General features: G+C 33.1%; 2 protein-coding genes, 1 long non-coding RNA gene and 6 other non-coding genes across 9 annotated transcripts; 2 read left to right on the top strand and 7 right to left on the bottom strand.

Moving 5' to 3' along the window:
* The first annotated feature begins 4,198 nt into the window (after nt 1-4,198).
* On the top strand, nt 4,199-5,417 carry LOC142545596 (uncharacterized). The gene is made up of 2 exons (XR_012820309.1): nt 4,199-4,347; nt 4,606-5,417. It is a non-coding gene; the product is annotated as an uncharacterized LOC142545596 (long non-coding RNA).
* Nucleotides 5,047-9,526, bottom strand: LOC142545595 (putative chlorophyll(ide) b reductase NYC1, chloroplastic). Its single transcript, XM_075652860.1, has 10 exons — nt 8,918-9,526; nt 8,541-8,619; nt 8,298-8,433; nt 7,498-7,572; nt 7,206-7,401; nt 6,928-6,996; nt 6,635-6,774; nt 6,382-6,504; nt 5,714-5,906; nt 5,047-5,543 (listed from the first exon to the last, which is right to left on the bottom strand). The coding sequence occupies exons 1-10, from the start codon at nt 9,284-9,286 to the stop codon at nt 5,358-5,360; spliced, it is 1,566 nt and encodes a 521-aa protein (XP_075508975.1). The 5' UTR covers nt 9,287-9,526; the 3' UTR covers nt 5,047-5,357.
* Nucleotides 9,527-10,420: 894 nt separating this feature from the next.
* On the top strand, nt 10,421-14,037 carry LOC142545597 (uncharacterized). The gene is made up of 7 exons (XM_075652861.1): nt 10,421-10,669; nt 11,716-11,826; nt 11,932-12,030; nt 12,283-12,393; nt 12,484-12,787; nt 12,991-13,130; nt 13,244-14,037. The coding sequence occupies exons 1-7, from the start codon at nt 10,532-10,534 to the stop codon at nt 13,778-13,780; spliced, it is 1,440 nt and encodes a 479-aa protein (XP_075508976.1). The 5' UTR covers nt 10,421-10,531; the 3' UTR covers nt 13,781-14,037.
* A 1,054-nt stretch (nt 14,038-15,091) lies between these two features.
* LOC142547921 (small nucleolar RNA snoR136) lies at nt 15,092-15,238 on the bottom strand. Its single transcript, XR_012820816.1, has one exon. It is a non-coding gene; the product is annotated as a small nucleolar RNA snoR136 (small nucleolar RNA).
* A 55-nt stretch (nt 15,239-15,293) lies between these two features.
* LOC142547861 (small nucleolar RNA SNORD25) lies at nt 15,294-15,378 on the bottom strand. The gene has a single exon (XR_012820752.1). It is a non-coding gene; the product is annotated as a small nucleolar RNA SNORD25 (small nucleolar RNA).
* Nucleotides 15,379-15,624: 246 nt separating this feature from the next.
* LOC142547913 (small nucleolar RNA snoR77) lies at nt 15,625-15,751 on the bottom strand. Its single transcript, XR_012820808.1, has one exon. It is a non-coding gene; the product is annotated as a small nucleolar RNA snoR77 (small nucleolar RNA).
* Nucleotides 15,752-15,850: 99 nt separating this feature from the next.
* On the bottom strand, nt 15,851-15,950 carry LOC142547909 (small nucleolar RNA snoR1). Its single transcript, XR_012820804.1, has one exon. It is a non-coding gene; the product is annotated as a small nucleolar RNA snoR1 (small nucleolar RNA).
* Nucleotides 15,951-16,354: 404 nt separating this feature from the next.
* On the bottom strand, nt 16,355-16,444 carry LOC142547906 (small nucleolar RNA snR60/Z15/Z230/Z193/J17). The gene has a single exon (XR_012820801.1). It is a non-coding gene; the product is annotated as a small nucleolar RNA snR60/Z15/Z230/Z193/J17 (small nucleolar RNA).
* A 311-nt stretch (nt 16,445-16,755) lies between these two features.
* Nucleotides 16,756-16,854, bottom strand: LOC142547908 (small nucleolar RNA Z43). Its single transcript, XR_012820803.1, has one exon. It is a non-coding gene; the product is annotated as a small nucleolar RNA Z43 (small nucleolar RNA).
* Nucleotides 16,855-17,382: the final 528 nt, after the last annotated feature.

Raw genomic sequence — 17,382 nt, forward strand, 5'->3', positions numbered from 1 at the left:
ATTTCAAATATACGTCTTACATATTTATGTAGTGTTTTATATTAATGACGATTGATTTCAAATTTACTCCATTATTATATAATTGAAATTTATTTTACTTTATTTTAATAATATGTAAACAAAGTAAAGTGTCGATTTGATATCGGATATATTATTTTATTATAAACAATAAAACAAATTAAAAACTCACAAGTACACATTTATGTTTCATCACTGTAATTATTTTTTAGTATATAATATATCATTTTAAATTTATGATTAATTCAACATCTCCTTAATTATTTTATAATTCAGGTTGTATTTGGACAAGTGCATTTGAGGTTATTTCATTTAATGTCTCAAATCCATTGTATTTATCTGGCTTAGAACTGTCTAATATTTTTATTAAAAAAAACTTGATTGATGCAGAAACTTTCGTCGATTATATAAATTATGGCTTTTGGAAAAGGTCGAGTTGACCACAATATAATGGTATTTAATGAATTTTGCGTTTTCGGACGACTAATATGCTTTTTTCTTTTTTCTTTTTTTTTTTATTGAATTTGCTCGGCGGCGGTTTTTTATAATTTAAAATTAAAATTAATGATAGAATATTTCAATATTGCCAGCTGTCGGGGTCAAGAAATATGTTCTTCGCGAAAATCTTTCCACAAAATTATATAAAATTTCCCTATGAAAATATGTGATAAATAACTTGAGTATGTCTCTTGTAAGACGGTCTCACGAATTTTTATCTGTGAGATGGGTCAAACTTGACAGTATTCTCAATAAAAAGTAATACTATTAGCATAAAAAGTAATACTTTTTCATGAATGACTCAAATAAGATATCTGTTTCACAAAATACGACTCGTGAGACCGTCTTACACAAGTTTTGCCAAATAACTTTCCCTCTTATTTTTATTTTTTTCGAATGCAAATGGAATAATGCATTTTTTAAAAATTAACAATCAATTCTTTAGGTTTTTAACATTAATATTTGTTCAAAAATAAAAAAAAAACAAATAATCTTTTATTAATTATTTCAACCAATGACTTTGCATAATAAGATTGATATTTTTGGCGAAATATATATACCTGAAATATATTACAGAGTATAAACATCTCAAAGTAAACTACTTGTGGAGTTTGGATATAAAAAAATACACATTTTCTTTTAAAAAATACTAATTTCACAAAATATCATTTTTTAAAACAAATAAATGTAAAAAAAAAATTCAAACATAAATTTCAAAGAGAGAAAAGGATTCCAACACCATAGATTTGTCTGTACATTTTTATATTAAAATTTAATATATTTCCCTAGATCACATACTAATATTAAATTAAAATTTTATATACGTAGACGAGTCATGTTTGTTCCAATTGGAATTTAACTTCGTAAAAATACACAAAAAACATATAAAAATCAAATTCCAATCTTTTACTTTTCATAAATATTCAGATGCCAAAAAAAAAGTTTATTAATATATATTATATTATTTACACTCCAACAAATATAAATAACACTCCGTCTTATCTATTTAATCATCTTGTAGACAATATTAGTCCTAATAATTATTTTCTTATATTATAAAATCTTTAATGCAATCCTTTTGGATTGTCAACAACAAAATTTTTAATATCTCAAAAAAAAAATTTTTGTGGTTTTTCTTCATAAACAAATAAAAATATAAAATATCTTGTTAATCTTAAAATTTAAGATTATTCATATTTTATCTCACGATTTTATAGGTATACAAAATGTTAGTCGATTTTTATAAAATATACAAAAAAATTTATTTCGGTATACAAAATTTTATTAAAATGTCTTAGACAAGATTTAAGTTAATATATACACACACAAGGCGTATAATAAATATTAGATAATCTATGAGTTCTTGTGAGACGGTGTCACGAATCTACAGATCGATATGATCTATATATTTTATAAAATAATAATAATCTTGATATAAAAAATAATGTTTTTATATGAATCGAGTCGAATCGAAAATCTATCTCTGACACATAAGATTGTCTAATAAAAATTTTGTAATAATTATTGATGAAAGAAAATAACTACGACATAAATTGAACTCTGAGGATATCTCCAACCCTTGCACCAAAATGGCGTTTCTCCAACGGAGCTGCGCTATTTTAAAATAGTTGTTTTTTTTAAAATTATAAATATTAATATTAAAAATTATAAATATTATTTATATAATAATAACATATTATTTTAATAATTATATATTTTTAAATAATAATATATTCAATAATATATTTAAAATAATTAAATAAATCAAATTAAAAAAATATTTTGTTCACGTCATTTTTGTGCAAGGATTGTTCTCCAAAGTAAAATAGCTTAGCTCCATTTCCCTTTTGCACCAAATTTGGCTCAAAGGGGGAGCTTTGCGCCAATTTGGCGCAGAGCTCTATTTTTTTAAAATTTTTTTTGTTTTTTTTTTAAATTATAAATATTAATATTAAAAATCATAAATATTATTTATATAATAATAACAATATATTATTTTAATAATTATATATTTTTATGTTGAGGATCGGGTTGAGTTTAGAGGGGGGTGAATAAATTCAACGGCAAACTTAATCGATTTTTCAGAATGATGTGCTAGAATCATGTTAGAGATGCTAGCGGTTTTTTTGTTCAAGTTTAAAGACCAGCAGATCACAAGATAATGTGCGGAAACGATCAGTTGGTTAGTGGGTGAAAAATAGTAAAACAGAAAAGTAGTAAATGGCGCAGGGTTTGTTTTTGGAAGTTCGAAGATGAATCTTCTACGTCTCCCCTTCTTCTGTTTCCAGAAGGTATTACTAAAAGACTTTGGTGAATACAGTACAACAGTTGTACACACCCACTTCAACAGGACTTACCCTTCGCCTACTGAAACTCTTAGTTTTGCAACTCAACTACTTGAATAATCTTAAGTTCTGGAAAGGACTCTTTTCCAGTTACAAATTCTTCTATTAATGAGATAGTGAAGTGAATAGCTTAAGAAGAGATAAAGAAAATAGCTATCACAAATGATCTCAAATGATCAAATATATGCAATGAAGCGTGTGCTGCTTTTTCAGTGTTGAGCTTTTGAGATAACTGAAAGTTCTAGCGATGCTCGAATGAAATTTTTGATTGAGATTCGTTCTCTTCTCTTTTTCTTGAAAAGTGTTTCGTCTCCATTTATAGGCTTCATCCAACGTTCTAAAATCTGAACGGCTCTTTTGACTTTTCAGTGGTTCAGCTTTATTGCTGAAAATGGACCCTGCAGAAAACATTAAAGCAATCAGTCTCAGTTCATACCAAAAATGGTAAGCCGTCTTCGCACAACATTTAATGGCATTTAATGAAGCAATAAATGCTAGTATCACGTTAATAGATTAACGATAATATTTAAAGACTTGAGATACGCAAAATTCTGCTAGTGTTTATTTCGAGTTTGTATTTCTTCTAGTTCTGGTTTTAGCTAAGAAGTCATTTGTTAAGTAGATTAAGCAGTACTTGATAAGTGCTGCTACTGGTTTTAGCGCGCTACAAGTGATTCTGGTTTTCTGCTTATTTACATCTACTGGTTTTGTACTTAAGCCAGCATCTACTGGTTTTTTACTAGCATCTCCACAACAAAATTAATTATAACATTTTAAATAATAATATATTCAATAATATATTTAAAAATAATTAAATAAATCAAATTAAAAAAATATTTTAGGAATATACTTTTTAGTGTAAGATTTGAAGTAAATGAATTGGAGATGAATGTTATATTTGGTGCAGAAACTGCACTATTTTGATGCAGAAACTACGTCAAAATAGATTTATGTGTTGGAGATGGCATGAGTCATTTCATATAGGTTCACACTAAACATTAAAATCAATTTATCGTTGTTTATTTTTTTGTTTAGAATTATATTTTTTACACAAATATATTAACTAAAAATTCGATAATTATATTTTATTTTTTTTAAAAAAAATTTTGTGGCCATGTCAAATAAGATTGTGATTAAACTAAAAGTTTGAATTTTTATTTTACAACAAAAATATAAGAAAATATGGAACAAATGATGAAAAAAATAAAATCAAATATCGAAAATAGAACATAATAATAAAAATTGTTTTAATGAACAATATTATTTATTATAACAAATATATATTTATATATTCAAACCCACCAATTTTAATTAATTATCTTGAGAACTCCCTCCACTCTCGTAACGTTGCTACAGCACCCTACAGTTTAAGGTCTCTGCATAACGGTTTAGATGCCGGCAACCAACCCAGGAGGAAATTATATACCATTGAAGCGATTTGGATTCCTCAGAGCATCGGTAAAATCTCGGTGGGTCATAATTGAAGGTTCGATTTATATATGTTTTTCAAAAAAAAAAAAATGATGCTTTATTATTTTCCTGCCATGTTCTTTGATTTATGTTAATAAATTTTATGTTTTAGTTTATTTCTACTACCGGCTGGTGGAATTTTTATTGTGAGTGATTTCCTTCAGTTCTCCTGGTAATTTGTGGTGAAGAAAATACTGTGAATGTTTCAGTAAATCAAACTTCAGAAAATGAAATCAAATAATATTTCTGGAATTGTTTAATTATTGCATAGAAGGAAATAATGGAGCATTCCCCTTCGGTATAGAGATTCTGAGGTTTTAGCTTGTACATTTGGTCAATAGCCGGTATATTTTTTGCATTTGATGAAGTCTATTGTTTTTTAGTGAAACAAACAGTTTTTCTTTCCATTCAATGGTCTTTGATTAAGTCATCAGATTTCCTTTGTAATTGGAACGCAGCGATGCTTGAGTTATGTATATAGTGAATATGCTGCTTGAAGGTCCGAAAGTAGTTACTATGGGTTGGACCCATGTGAATCATCTCTCACGAGAAAAAAACGAAAAAACGAAGTTAGTAAATTCGAAGAAAGTTCAGCGATCACAATTTCGGGTTTCTTTTTGAAACCTGCTCAAATGCTCAAAAAACAGGTTACTTCTTGGACTTGTCATCCGTGCTGCCACCTCTAATTCCCATGAGACATGAATATTTCTTGACATGAACTTGAACATATAATGCTTTATTATACGTTGTTTTGAATGAATTCTGTTCCTCAAACAATAAATATGTTGCGTCTTAGAAAAATAATGGGAAAATATACAGACAAGAATCGTAGGACCATCCATTGGACAACGCAACTATGCGTTAGAACTAATATTTATATGCAAATTGAGAATCTAGTGACTAGTTTTGTTTCTGTTGCTTCTGCCTATCGGCTTTCAAATTTGAGGAAAATACTCTATCCCGAATTCCGATTGTAGAGATTTCTTCTCCCAGAATGTACGCCCAGCAGAAATGTTTGTGTAGCAATCAGGTCCCAGGGAATGTGCTGCTTGTACTTGATAAAATTATGAATGCGCAAACCACTGAAAGTGAAACAACGGAAACCCAAGTGTTTTCTGTGTACATCTCCATGGCATCGGTGAAAGAAATACGGGCACGACTCTCGGCCCAGTTACGGAGTCTGTCTGCTTCTGCAGCATAGAGAGCTCGTCCCTGGAATAAGTAAAACATTCATCGTAATTAAAGTTTCATGGATTTCTAATATCAGATGGAGGGAATAATTTCCAACACCAAATAATACAAAATAAGCTCGTGTGAAGATGAAACACAAAACAATACGCTATGGTTTCAATTAATCTAGACCATGAAGAAACATTGATTACCTGATCATCGAACCAACGGCCACGTCTCAGCCAGGCAGTGACCAGAGCGAGTAATATTCTTGGAGGAGTCAAATAGTTGATGGCTTTCCCACTTCCCTTTACGACCCGCATTCTTGGAACTAAAGTTCTAGCGACAGTCTCGGGAAGCTCACAGATGATATTAAACATCTGCTTGTTCTGAATACTCGAACCACTGTCATAAAAATGTGGATTAACTTCCTTAACAGACCCGAAAACAATAAAAAAAATTCCAACTTATGAACAAATTATCATTATCATCTATACCACTTTCTCCAGATGTAACAAAATCCACTAACTGTATAAGATCGAACAAAGACGATTTATTTGACATATTTGGAAGAAACTTGAAAATCACGAAGGATTTTTTTTGTTCAAAATTCATCTAATCGACAAGCAAAAGAATTCCACACATCCCATGTCACTCATAAGCTAGTGGACATTTGCCATAAGGGCCTGAAGCTTTTCGAAAAAGGTAGCAAAAAAAAAAAAGCAGGGGTGGAGTGCGAAACTCGCATTTTAATAAAGTTTAGAGCAAAATTTCAAATTCCTTTGAAAGGCGATTCACCACCACCACCCCTGCTGGATTAGCCACTTTTCCGTCCAGGGACGTTATACAGGTATTAGAAGAAATAGATCACTGAATTTACCTTAGTAGCAAATCAGTGAGGACCATGCCTGGTGAGGCTGTGTGAACTCCAACTTTGGATCTCCTCGACTCCTTTAAAAGCGATGACTGAAGCTGCCTAAGACCACATTTTGTGGATCCATAACTATATTCCAATGAAATGTAAAGAATTAATAATCAGAAGTAGATTTTAACTTTCTAAATAAGACAGATTTCTGATGAGCAGAATTGACGTTTTCATTTTGAAAAAAACAACCACCAAATATTGAACTCACACTGCTGTCAGTGGGGTACTCGATCCCCCTGACCCTGCACCATCCATATTAAACACATGACCACCATTGGCCTGGGTGCTCATGATCTGCATGGCTTCACGAGTGCAGAGTATTGATCCAACCAAGTTTGTAGAAACAATCTGTCAAAATTCCATGGAATATTTTGAAGGTCAATGGCAGCTAAGTTGACGTAAAGATCCAATAAAATAGTTCCCCTGACTAAGAAGAGTGACCCTTTTGGAGTCCAAAATGTTCAGTTCATTACTTAATTTCATTCGGCGGCAAAGGCAAACCTGTTGAATGTCATCATCATTGAACTGCAGCAGAGGCCTGAAACCCTTGTTTGTCCCAGCGTTGTTAACCTGTCAAAGGAAAATGTAAACATCAACCATAATTTAACAGCTGATGGATACTACAAATCTACAATTGCCTCTTAATGCTTGGGATATCAAAAAATTCATAAAACCAAATCATAATGATGATAGCTGGAGTGCCAGTTTTCCGGTATTAACTGCAAGACCAAATACAAAATAGAGGAGAACAGAAAAACCATATATAATAAATTGCATACCCAGATATCAACAGAACCAAGTTCACTGGCAGCAAAGTTTGCCAACATTTTGACATCTTCCGGTTTAGAGACATCACATGGGATTCCCACTACTTTTGCATGTCGTAACTGTTTTCTCGACGAAGAACCGGTGGCAATCATGACTTGATTAAGATTTTCTGCTAGTTCTTTGATGGTTTCAATGACAGATTCAGGGCTGCCTCCAGAAGAACCGAAATTTAAAAAAATGCAACACAGGAGGAGGGACAAATAAATATACTTCCAGTTCTCACAGTATTAATTTAAAATTCACCTGCGCGAAGTAACAACAACCCTGTCACCAGAGAGTAAAAACTCACGAGCCAATGCTTTTCCTAGTCCTCGTGTGCTGTATCATTAACAAAATTTATGCAGAAATCATACTCATGTTAATGAACTTTTATTTAAGTGAATATAAACTACTATTTTACTTTTCACACGCAAAGATTTTTCACCTCTTCAAGCAACCATTTGTAAATTTTATCCTAGAATAACTCTTTCTAAATAACTAAATTTATCAATAAATATAAAATATACAAGAAAAATATCCCTCCGGACATTCTTACAAAACAAGATGTTGACAACTCAATATATATCTCAGTACAAACAAGTCACACAATTTCAATTTATGCTGAATATTTTGGAAGCCTAATAAAGCACCAAACGCAGTTTTTTTGAGATCTTTTTGAAGAAATGTCCAAAGTCCAGCCCAAAAATTGACATTCTTTGACAAACAGATGATGACTAAATCTGGTAGTAACTGGTTAACTAGATTGGAGAATGGTATGCATGATATGGACATAATAAGACTGTAAACACTTAAACTTCATGGTGGCTCCTTAAACTAAAGAGTTTACCAGGCACCACAATGTAAAATTGTGAAAGCCACAATACATTTTAGGCCAGCTTTAATTCACGCACATCATGCCCGGGGAATTAAGTCCTTAATTTCCTAATGAAATTTCAACAATAACTTTGGAACAAATAAATTTCCATTATGCATCAGGATATATATTTCAAACTTCTCGTAACAATGAAAACCAGATTATATGCATTGCATTACAAAAAACATACCTTCCAGTAATGACAACATTTCGTGGACCACAGCGACTAACTTCCTCCAACACCATATTGGAACCAATCATTGTCCCAATCACAACTCCTCCTAACCAACTATACCATATCAATGCATTCATTTGATCATCTCCACCTTCACAAATATTTCAAGAAACCAAATTCAAAACCAATTACTTAATACAGATAAATTTAAAAAATTCGCAATGTTTCATATCAGTGCGCATGAATGCAAAAGCTAACCTGACAAGTGGAATCCAGTCAGCAGTACAACCCCAGTGCTTAACATGGTCACTATATATCTTCCGATGTGAATAGATGACTATCAAAAAAGAAAGGATATAAGATCTTTCTTGTATGTTGGCACAATCACATAACTTCATAGCTTTATCGTTAATGAAACATGAATATGATTAAATCAATAAAAGCTCAACTTATGAATACGTTAATTTCAAGAACAGATTGCCGTATTCTCTCCTCCAACCACAGAGCTCTAGTATTAGAAAAATTTAATCTTGTCGTCTCCAAATCGATTTTTTCTTTATGGGTAAAAAAGCAACAAATAAAATAAATATTTCTCAAATAAAATTACACACAAACGTCTAAAGAAATGAACTTACGGAAAACAACAACTCCTCCAACTTGACCAATTCTTCTCTGAACCTGCTTTTTGACAGCAAACTAGGCTTGGAAACTCTCCAGACAGCATTCCTGATCGCATCCACCCATTTGTTCACACTCTTTCTCGACCCAAACATATTACTCTCTTGCAATTTTCCAAAATTTTCTCCACTCTTCTCATGTTTTTCTTTCACTTCAAATCCATTTTCAGACCTGAAAGACTTGCACGGCATGACCCAAATCCTTCCCCTGCCCTTTACACAAACTTGGTCACAACCACGGCGGGAAGACAGCCGTGTCGGCGGTGGTTGGCCACTCTGGAGGTGGCAATCTAGCGGTGGAAGGTACATCTTTGCCACCACAGCCATTATGGATAACAATCCTCACTCTACGCGTGTACCTGACCTTTTATCCCGCAATTTTGTTTCTGATAAATTAAGGATATTTGTGTACACAAACTCAAGAAAAAGTGTTCCGATTCTTGGGATTTTGCTACATGAAATTCTTGTATATTATTTTGGTATTAGCAAAATATCTAGTAGTGGCAAAGATTTGGTATAAAGTTAGGTAATGGAGTGAAAAAGAAGTGTGATGGCCACACACGCCACAGCCTAAACCTCATCTGGACTTCGCTGTAAACTGTAATCGCGTGGCTATTTTTTGTTTCTTTCCTTTTTTTAAAATGGTTTTTTTGTTTGTTTTCTAGTGAAGTTTTTGCGTAATGGGCACAAATTTCTTTGTTAATTACGTTCACTGCTTGGCTTCCATGCTGGCAATCTATTCCATAACCCGCGAACATTATCCGACCCATAAATTACTGGAACTAGTCTTGCGTGTCACACAATTCACAATCAAAAGATTCGAAACTCAAGGAAAACATGTATGATTTGCATATAAAATATATTTTACACAATTGCGTGTAAATTACACAGAGAAGCCAAACAAATTGGAATATAATTACTCTCAAAATTCATAAATTAAAACTTTTTGAAAATGAGGTGTGGACGGTTGAAGAAAGATGAGTTGGAAAAGTAGGGAAATGGGCTTGTAAATTGACGTGGGGGCAGTAAAGAATGAATTTTTCAGTTATTCCTGGATTTGACATGGGCAAATTTAATTTCTTGAAAATTTGTTTACACTGAATCAAAACAGATTATTCAATAATTGCCTCATCAAAATAATTAGATAATTTTTCTCAAAAGAATTACATATAATAATAAATATATTTTACAAAATAAAATGGAAGCAAAAATTAGTTTTTGACAGAGGAAAAGAGGGAGAACCAAACAAGGAAAAAATCGATTGAATTCAATTATTTCTTCGGAATTAATATTTTATGTCAAATATTTCGTCATTCAAAGAAATAATATAATTACGAGCAATGTCCGAAAAGTATTCTCATGAAAATCGTGTTTCCTGATTGACAACGTGAATTTTTTGGTGGCAAGTCTTTCACTTTTTCACACGCGTACGAATGCTGACCATAGCTGACTCTCTATGACGAAGACAAATCCCCACTAATTTCTCTCCACCCAAGAATCTCTCCCACATTCACCATTTCCCCTCTCTCTCTCTCTCGTGTCCGGAGATTATCTGTCGAAGGGAATCTAGTGATGCATAAGGTGAAGGATCAACGGCCAAGGGCTTCGAAACCGATCACAATCCATGCCTGTGCGCAATCTGGAGATCTCAGCGCCTTCCAGAGGTTGCTTCGCGACAACTCTTCTCTGCTTAATGACCGGAATGCTGTCGTAAGAAATCACCGCCCTTTCCTTTTTCCCAGTTCTTTTCTTTTACTCTGTTTGTGTGGAACATAATCGTGTGTTTGGTATGTGTTCTTGGTGCTGACTTTTTGCTAAGAGAATTGGGAAATGACTGGTTTTTTGGAATTGTGTTGAGGTGTCATTACGATGTTGCAAGAAGAAAAGATTTCCTTTTTCGTTTGGAGCATTTTCGGTGTTGATGAATGTTGTTGATTTGTTGAGTTTGGCTTTGCTTCCTTTGTTTTTGATGATGTCTAATAAGATCAACTTCGATTTGGGGTCATGATGGCCCAAGTTTGAATCACAATTCTCGATAAGGTTGGTGGTGGCCTGGTCGAGTAAATTTGGTTGAAACTATGGAAGCTGGACCATGATTGCTAAAAATCTTCTTATATTTTGTCCAGTATTTGTATGAAGGTGACTCTTCTTTTGGAGCTAAGGTTTGATTAAAGATGATGTTCTATTATTGAAGGCCGAGATTCTGCTGAAATATATTTGGTGTTGATGTTTGGTAAAATGTTTTTGGGCCGTAATTGCCCGTGAGGGCCAGGTAGATGTTTTGGTTGTTTAAAATAGCTACAAATCTTATATGGTGTTGATGTTTTGGTTGTTCAAATATTCATGAGTTTAAATTGTCGTTTTACTAGAATGGATTAGCGAATTCTTGTGTGATGGATACTTGGAGGATATAATTCTTCCTACCTTGTTCACTGCCTCATATTGGGGTGATTACATGAAGACAAATCTTGTTTCTTGCATATATTAAGATGATTTGCACTTTTATATTGTTTTAGCTAGAATTAATCCACCTAGACAGTTGTGTTCATCTTCATAGAAAATTCGTTTTTGCTTGCAGAAACAAATATGACCTGGCAATAAATCACCATTTGATTGTTTCCACCAAATTATGTTAGTCTAATTTATTTGACTAATTGCACGAGCCACTGATGTAATGCCACATTTTGTGAGAAAAAGTGTTCATCAGAACTTCATTCCTTCATCATTTGGTGTATTTCCACCCTTTTGTTGTACAGATGACACAAACCCCCCTCCATGTTGCTGCTGGTTACAATAGAATTGAGGTAATAAAATCTCTTCTTGATTGGCAAGGAACCGAGAAGGTGGAAATGGAGGCCAAGAACATGGTATGTTGACAAGTGATATTTGTTAAACAATCAATGTTTCTGATTTATTCTTGTGATGAATACTGGATCATAATTTTTGAAATTTGATCATATGACCTTTGACAGTATGGAGAAACTCCATTGCATATGGCAGCTAAGAATGGGTGTAATGAAGCTGCAAAGCTACTTCTTGCTCATGGTGCTGTTGTTGAAGCCAAAGCAAACGTGAGTTATTAGATGTTAAGTTTATATTCAACTTGCACAACTTGTTGATGTTATTTGGGAGCGACAAATTGCTCCCATTGCCATGCTTTTTTGTCTATATGGTACGACAATTAACATGTGGCGCTAGCTGTTTGATGGTTTAAACTATTTGAGCTGCAATGTCATTGCTAGTTTGAGTATTTTGTTTAGTGACAAATGTTCAGTTTGACAGACATTATCCAATCTTATTTTTTTCTGGAATCTTTCTTGCAGAATGGGATGAGTCCATTACACCTTGCTGTTTGGCACTCGATTCGAGCAGAAGACTGCTCAACTGTCAAAACGTTGTTGGAGTATAATGCTGATTGCAGTGCTGAAGACAATGTATGTTTCTTATGAAAATAACTTAAATACCCAAGAACTTACCTTTTAAATTCTCTTAGTTGATGTTCATTAAAACCATCTGAAGTGCAGGAGGGCATGACTCCTTTAAACCATCTTTCACAAGGCCCTGACAATGAGATTCTGCGGAAAATATTAATCCAACATCTTGAAGATCAGCGAAAACGAAGAGCCATCGAAGCATGCAGTGAAACAAAAGCCAAGATGGATGCACTTGAGAGTGAACTATCAAATATAGTGGGCTTACAGGCACTTAAGTTACAACTTCGGAAGTGGGCGAAGGGAATGCTACTGGATGAAAGGCGTCGTGCACTAGGGCTGAAAGCTGGTGCTAGAAGACCGCCTCACATGGCTTTCCTTGGAAATCCCGGAACAGGTTTTTCATTTGTTTCTCACCGTATTTTGAATCTTCAGATTTGTGGTTCCTAGCGAAAAAATATTCCTGAATATGAGCTGCAGCCATCTAGAAATTTTGGAGGGGTGAAGTTTGATTTTCTAGAAAATTTTTGCATAATAGTTTGATTTTGGGTTAATTTCATTTGACCCCCCCTCGTGCATTTTTCTGTCAATCGTTTATAGGTAAGACTATGGTAGCTCGTGTACTTGGAAAATTGCTTCACATGGTGGGCATACTTCCCACAGATAAAGTGACAGAAGTGCAGAGAACAGATTTGGTTGGAGAATTTGTTGGTCATACAGGGCCAAAAACAAGAAGAAAGGTGAGGCCTTTCGATTTAAACTTTTCAAATTGTTACTGTCATGAATTCTCTGCCGCATTATATATGCACGTATTTCTTTAGTTGGTTTTAACTACAAGTTATGCATATTACAGATAAAAGAAGCAGAAGGGGGAATTTTATTTGTTGATGAAGCATACCGCCTGATACCCATGCAGAAATCAGACGACAAAGATTATGGAATAGAAGCCTTAGAGGAGATCATGTCTGTAATGGACAGTGGCAAAGTCGTGGTAATCTTTGCTGGATATAGTGAACCAATGAACCGTGTTATTAACTCAAACGAGGGATTCTGCAGAAGGGTGACAAAATTTTTCCATTTCGATGATTTTAGCCCTGAAGATCTTGCCAAGATTCTTCATCTCAAAATGTCTACTCAAGATGAGGAAAGTTTGTTGTATGGATTTAAGTTGCATCCTTCATGTAGTGTAGAGGCCATTGCAGAACTTATAGAACGAGAAACAACCGAGAAGCAGCGTAGGGAGATGAACGGAGGTTTGGTTAATCCAATGCTGGTTAATGCCCGAGAGAATTTGGATATGAGACTCGGGTTTGATTGTATGGACGCAGAATCTTTACTTACGATCACATTAGATGATTTAGAAGCCGGGCTTCAGCTGTTAACGCATTGAGTCAAAAAATGCTGAAAGCTGGAGGAAAAGAAAACTCCGAAATTTTTGCATTCGTTATACCGATGGATGCATTAGCGTTTTTCTTCAATTTTTCCTCTTTAGTATCTGAAATTTGATGTTTTTGGATTTGAATTTGTATTCATTCATGCCTTGAACTGTTATTGGGACTGTAAAAGGCCCCGCGCCCCATTCAAACCATATTCTTGGATGATACTCGACATTGTTTGCTATGAGCATGGCAAATTTGGTTTGTTTTTCTTTTTTTCTTGTGGGAATGGAAGATGGAGTGTGTCGTTTATTTTAAGTTGGTTATGGATAAATTGCGTCAATCCACTGAAATTGTGCTCCACACGATATATTTCTTTAATTTGGCCAACCAATTCAGAGCCTTTTGAGAATAAGAATTGTTACAAATATTTTAAATTTTATCATTTAGCACATTACAGTTTTTTAGATAAAAAAATTCAAGATACCCACTAATATATATATATATATATATATATATATATATTTTCCTTGTCAAGCGACAGTATTTTTTATTTTTTATTTTTATCACGACAGCGTAAAAAATTGAAACAGTCACTTGGAGTTTTTCTATACTTTTTGAAAATGACTTCGTAGTTTTTTTCAATTAGTCCCATACTGGTAAGATACTTTTGCACAAACAACGTGATTCATAGAACATTTATCAGAGGTTTTGACTACTTGGTATGTAAATTTCAAATAAAATAAATTTATAATTTATTATTTTATTTCAAATTTAATAATCACAATTTTTTTAATCATATCAAATACTATAGTTTCACGATTCGTACGACAAAGTATTATTTTTTATATTAAAAATATTATTTTTATTATAAATATCGATATCACATGTGAAAAATCCATGAAACCTGCTCAAAAAAAACTACTTATACCACAATATTGTTACGATAAAACGTTCTGGAATACTTAATTTAATTCTATGTTTGGTACACAATTAATTTCAAACTGATATGATTTGCAATTTCAATGGTAACAACAAAATCAATAGTTTTGAAATTATATTTAATGTCTTTTTTCCAATTGCATATCAAACTAATACTATTATTAAAACCTGCTAATGTTTAAACTCATGGTTTTAATCTCTATACAATATGTCAAAATTTACAATTATTCAGAAAGCAACTTGAGCATTTACTAATAATTTGTCCACAGTCCAGATTGTGTGCTACTTCTTCAACACAGGCTCAGCGTTAAATCTTTGGCCTATTAAAATAATTGGCTGTAAAAATATCAATTTTATCAAATCTTAACGTGGAAAACCAACAAATATGTAGTTCCCCAACGTCCAAATGCATTATAAAACTAATGCATCGGATAGCGAGAGGAACAAGTTTTAGCTTCACTCGAAATAATGTTGCCTCCTGAAAATAAATAAACAGGCGCAACATATTGCTAAATCAAAAGTAAAGCAAAACTTGCAAAACAAAAAAAAAAGTCTTAAGGAAAAAAAATACATTTTCAGAAACTAAACATCTCAGTCCCTTAGATGTTCATAACACTGTGATCATATCCACAATCATCACAGGTCTGTAGAGTTGATCATCATCGATGTTTTCTTTCAGCTCGAGTCAATGTCCAAAAAGAAATTTACAGAGCATTAATTTATATGTAGCTGCCCTTTCTTTCTCCAAACAGTATCAAGAAACTGAAAATAATGTAGTAAGAAAAGAGCAACACGGTTGGTTTCGCTTCAAGGGAACGAGTTAACGAGTAACTTAATATTTATACTGTCAACCAGATAGTGAAGCCTGACGTAAGATATACTATTATCTCCAGTGATAACACAGATCGAATAAAATTCTGTTCTTGGGCTTACTAGACCAGCTTCAAGAAACAAATCAGCAAGTCTGAAGAGCAGAAGTAATTTGTTATACGAGCAGTTCAACACCACCCTTTCTAAAATTCACATAAAAAAGGGGGCTGCCTGAAATTCTACTCAATGCATGAACCTTGAATAATGTTGAAAAAAAATGAAAAAAGGAACTTTTCTTATTAAGGCTTTAATTTGGTAAGAGATGGGGCGAGGGCTCAGAGAGTTGCTTCGTGTGCTCAAAGAAGAGCTTTTGCAAGACTCTTCTCATACAAGAGGTGTCAGAAATAAATAAAAGCACAAGTCATCTTAGCCCCCATCAAATTAAGATAAACCGAACACTTCATCTAGAAGATTTGCAATTAAGAAAGTGTTTCAAAAAGCTTGTCTTTTAAAATCAGAGAGGAAAAAGTCTCTCTTTTATTTTGCAAAGAATTGGAAGACGACTGAAAAAAACAAAATTCAAATAAGACAAGAGGGTTCAGTACAAGAAATAAAAAACATTAGCCTCATTGAGAAGATTAGAATGTCCACACAAAGTTTTCAGACATATGCTTGTCTTTAATAAATTCATAATCATAGGCTAATATTCAATAAAACAATTTAATCTAAACGAACAAAGGCGAAGAAAATAGTTACCAAACATCCATGATTAAAGATCAGTTTCACAAACTATTTTTAAAAGAGAAATTCCGATGAAGGATTGATACAATTATCATGGGAGTCATCAGATAGGAGCGAAAGACTAAATTTTTTTTTAATCACAGATGAATCATGTGAACTATGCTTCAGATCATCACTTGAAACCCATTTAAAAAATTCAAAGAAAAATTGTAAAACAGAAAGTGAAATCGAAATCCAACAAATTCTACCGGCGAACATAACCCAAGTCCGAATAATTAAAAGGGAAATCCAGAAAAATCTAAACGAAGCACACCAAAAGATTCAGATTACATTTAAGAATTCAATAAAGCGGTGGCCTCATAGAGCTGGGTTAGATTGATGGTCCACATATGCTATATATAACAAATATATACACTTAATCGGAACAAAAAACGTAATCACCGGCCAAAAACACATCAAACACTGCATCGCATAAAAAAAGATTGAAAAAGATTTTGGACTCAGTTTATGGGTGGTGATATATCAGGATGGTCGGCAAGGCATCGAAATGCCATTACGACGAACGAGACCTTATCACAATTGATCATCATCGCCCAATTACACAAGGAAAAAAAAAACAAGAAATAACGTCAATTGAGATGCTCAAAGCGCCGCGCGGCGAAGAAAACGAAGGATAATTTCCTTCACAGTTGCAAGGATAGCTATATTTATGGACTGGCATCTCACAGCGAGCTAGGGTTCCGAGAGAGTGGGCTGGCGGCGCCTATAGATAAAGCCCATCCATCCACTTGGATACATTCATTCGTGAAAAATAAGAGAGTAATATACGACGTTCTCACGAATTTTTATATGTGTGACGAATATCGATATTTACAATAAAAAAATAATAATCTTAATATAAAAAAATATTTTTCATGGATGACCCAAATAAGAGATTCATATCACAAACCGTCTCACACAAGTTTCAGCCAAAATAAAAAACAAGCTCTAGATTTATTTTTTCTGAAGTGAAATAAACAGAATGTTAAATTTTCTACGTCACATATCGAATCAAGTTTTTAAAAATTATATATATATATATATATATATAGTTTGAATAGTCTTTCACATTTGATTTAATTTT

Source organism: Primulina tabacum, chromosome 5 (assembly GCF_025594145.1).
Source record: "Primulina tabacum isolate GXHZ01 chromosome 5, ASM2559414v2, whole genome shotgun sequence".
Classification (NCBI taxonomy): Eukaryota; Viridiplantae; Streptophyta; class Magnoliopsida; order Lamiales; family Gesneriaceae; genus Primulina; species Primulina tabacum.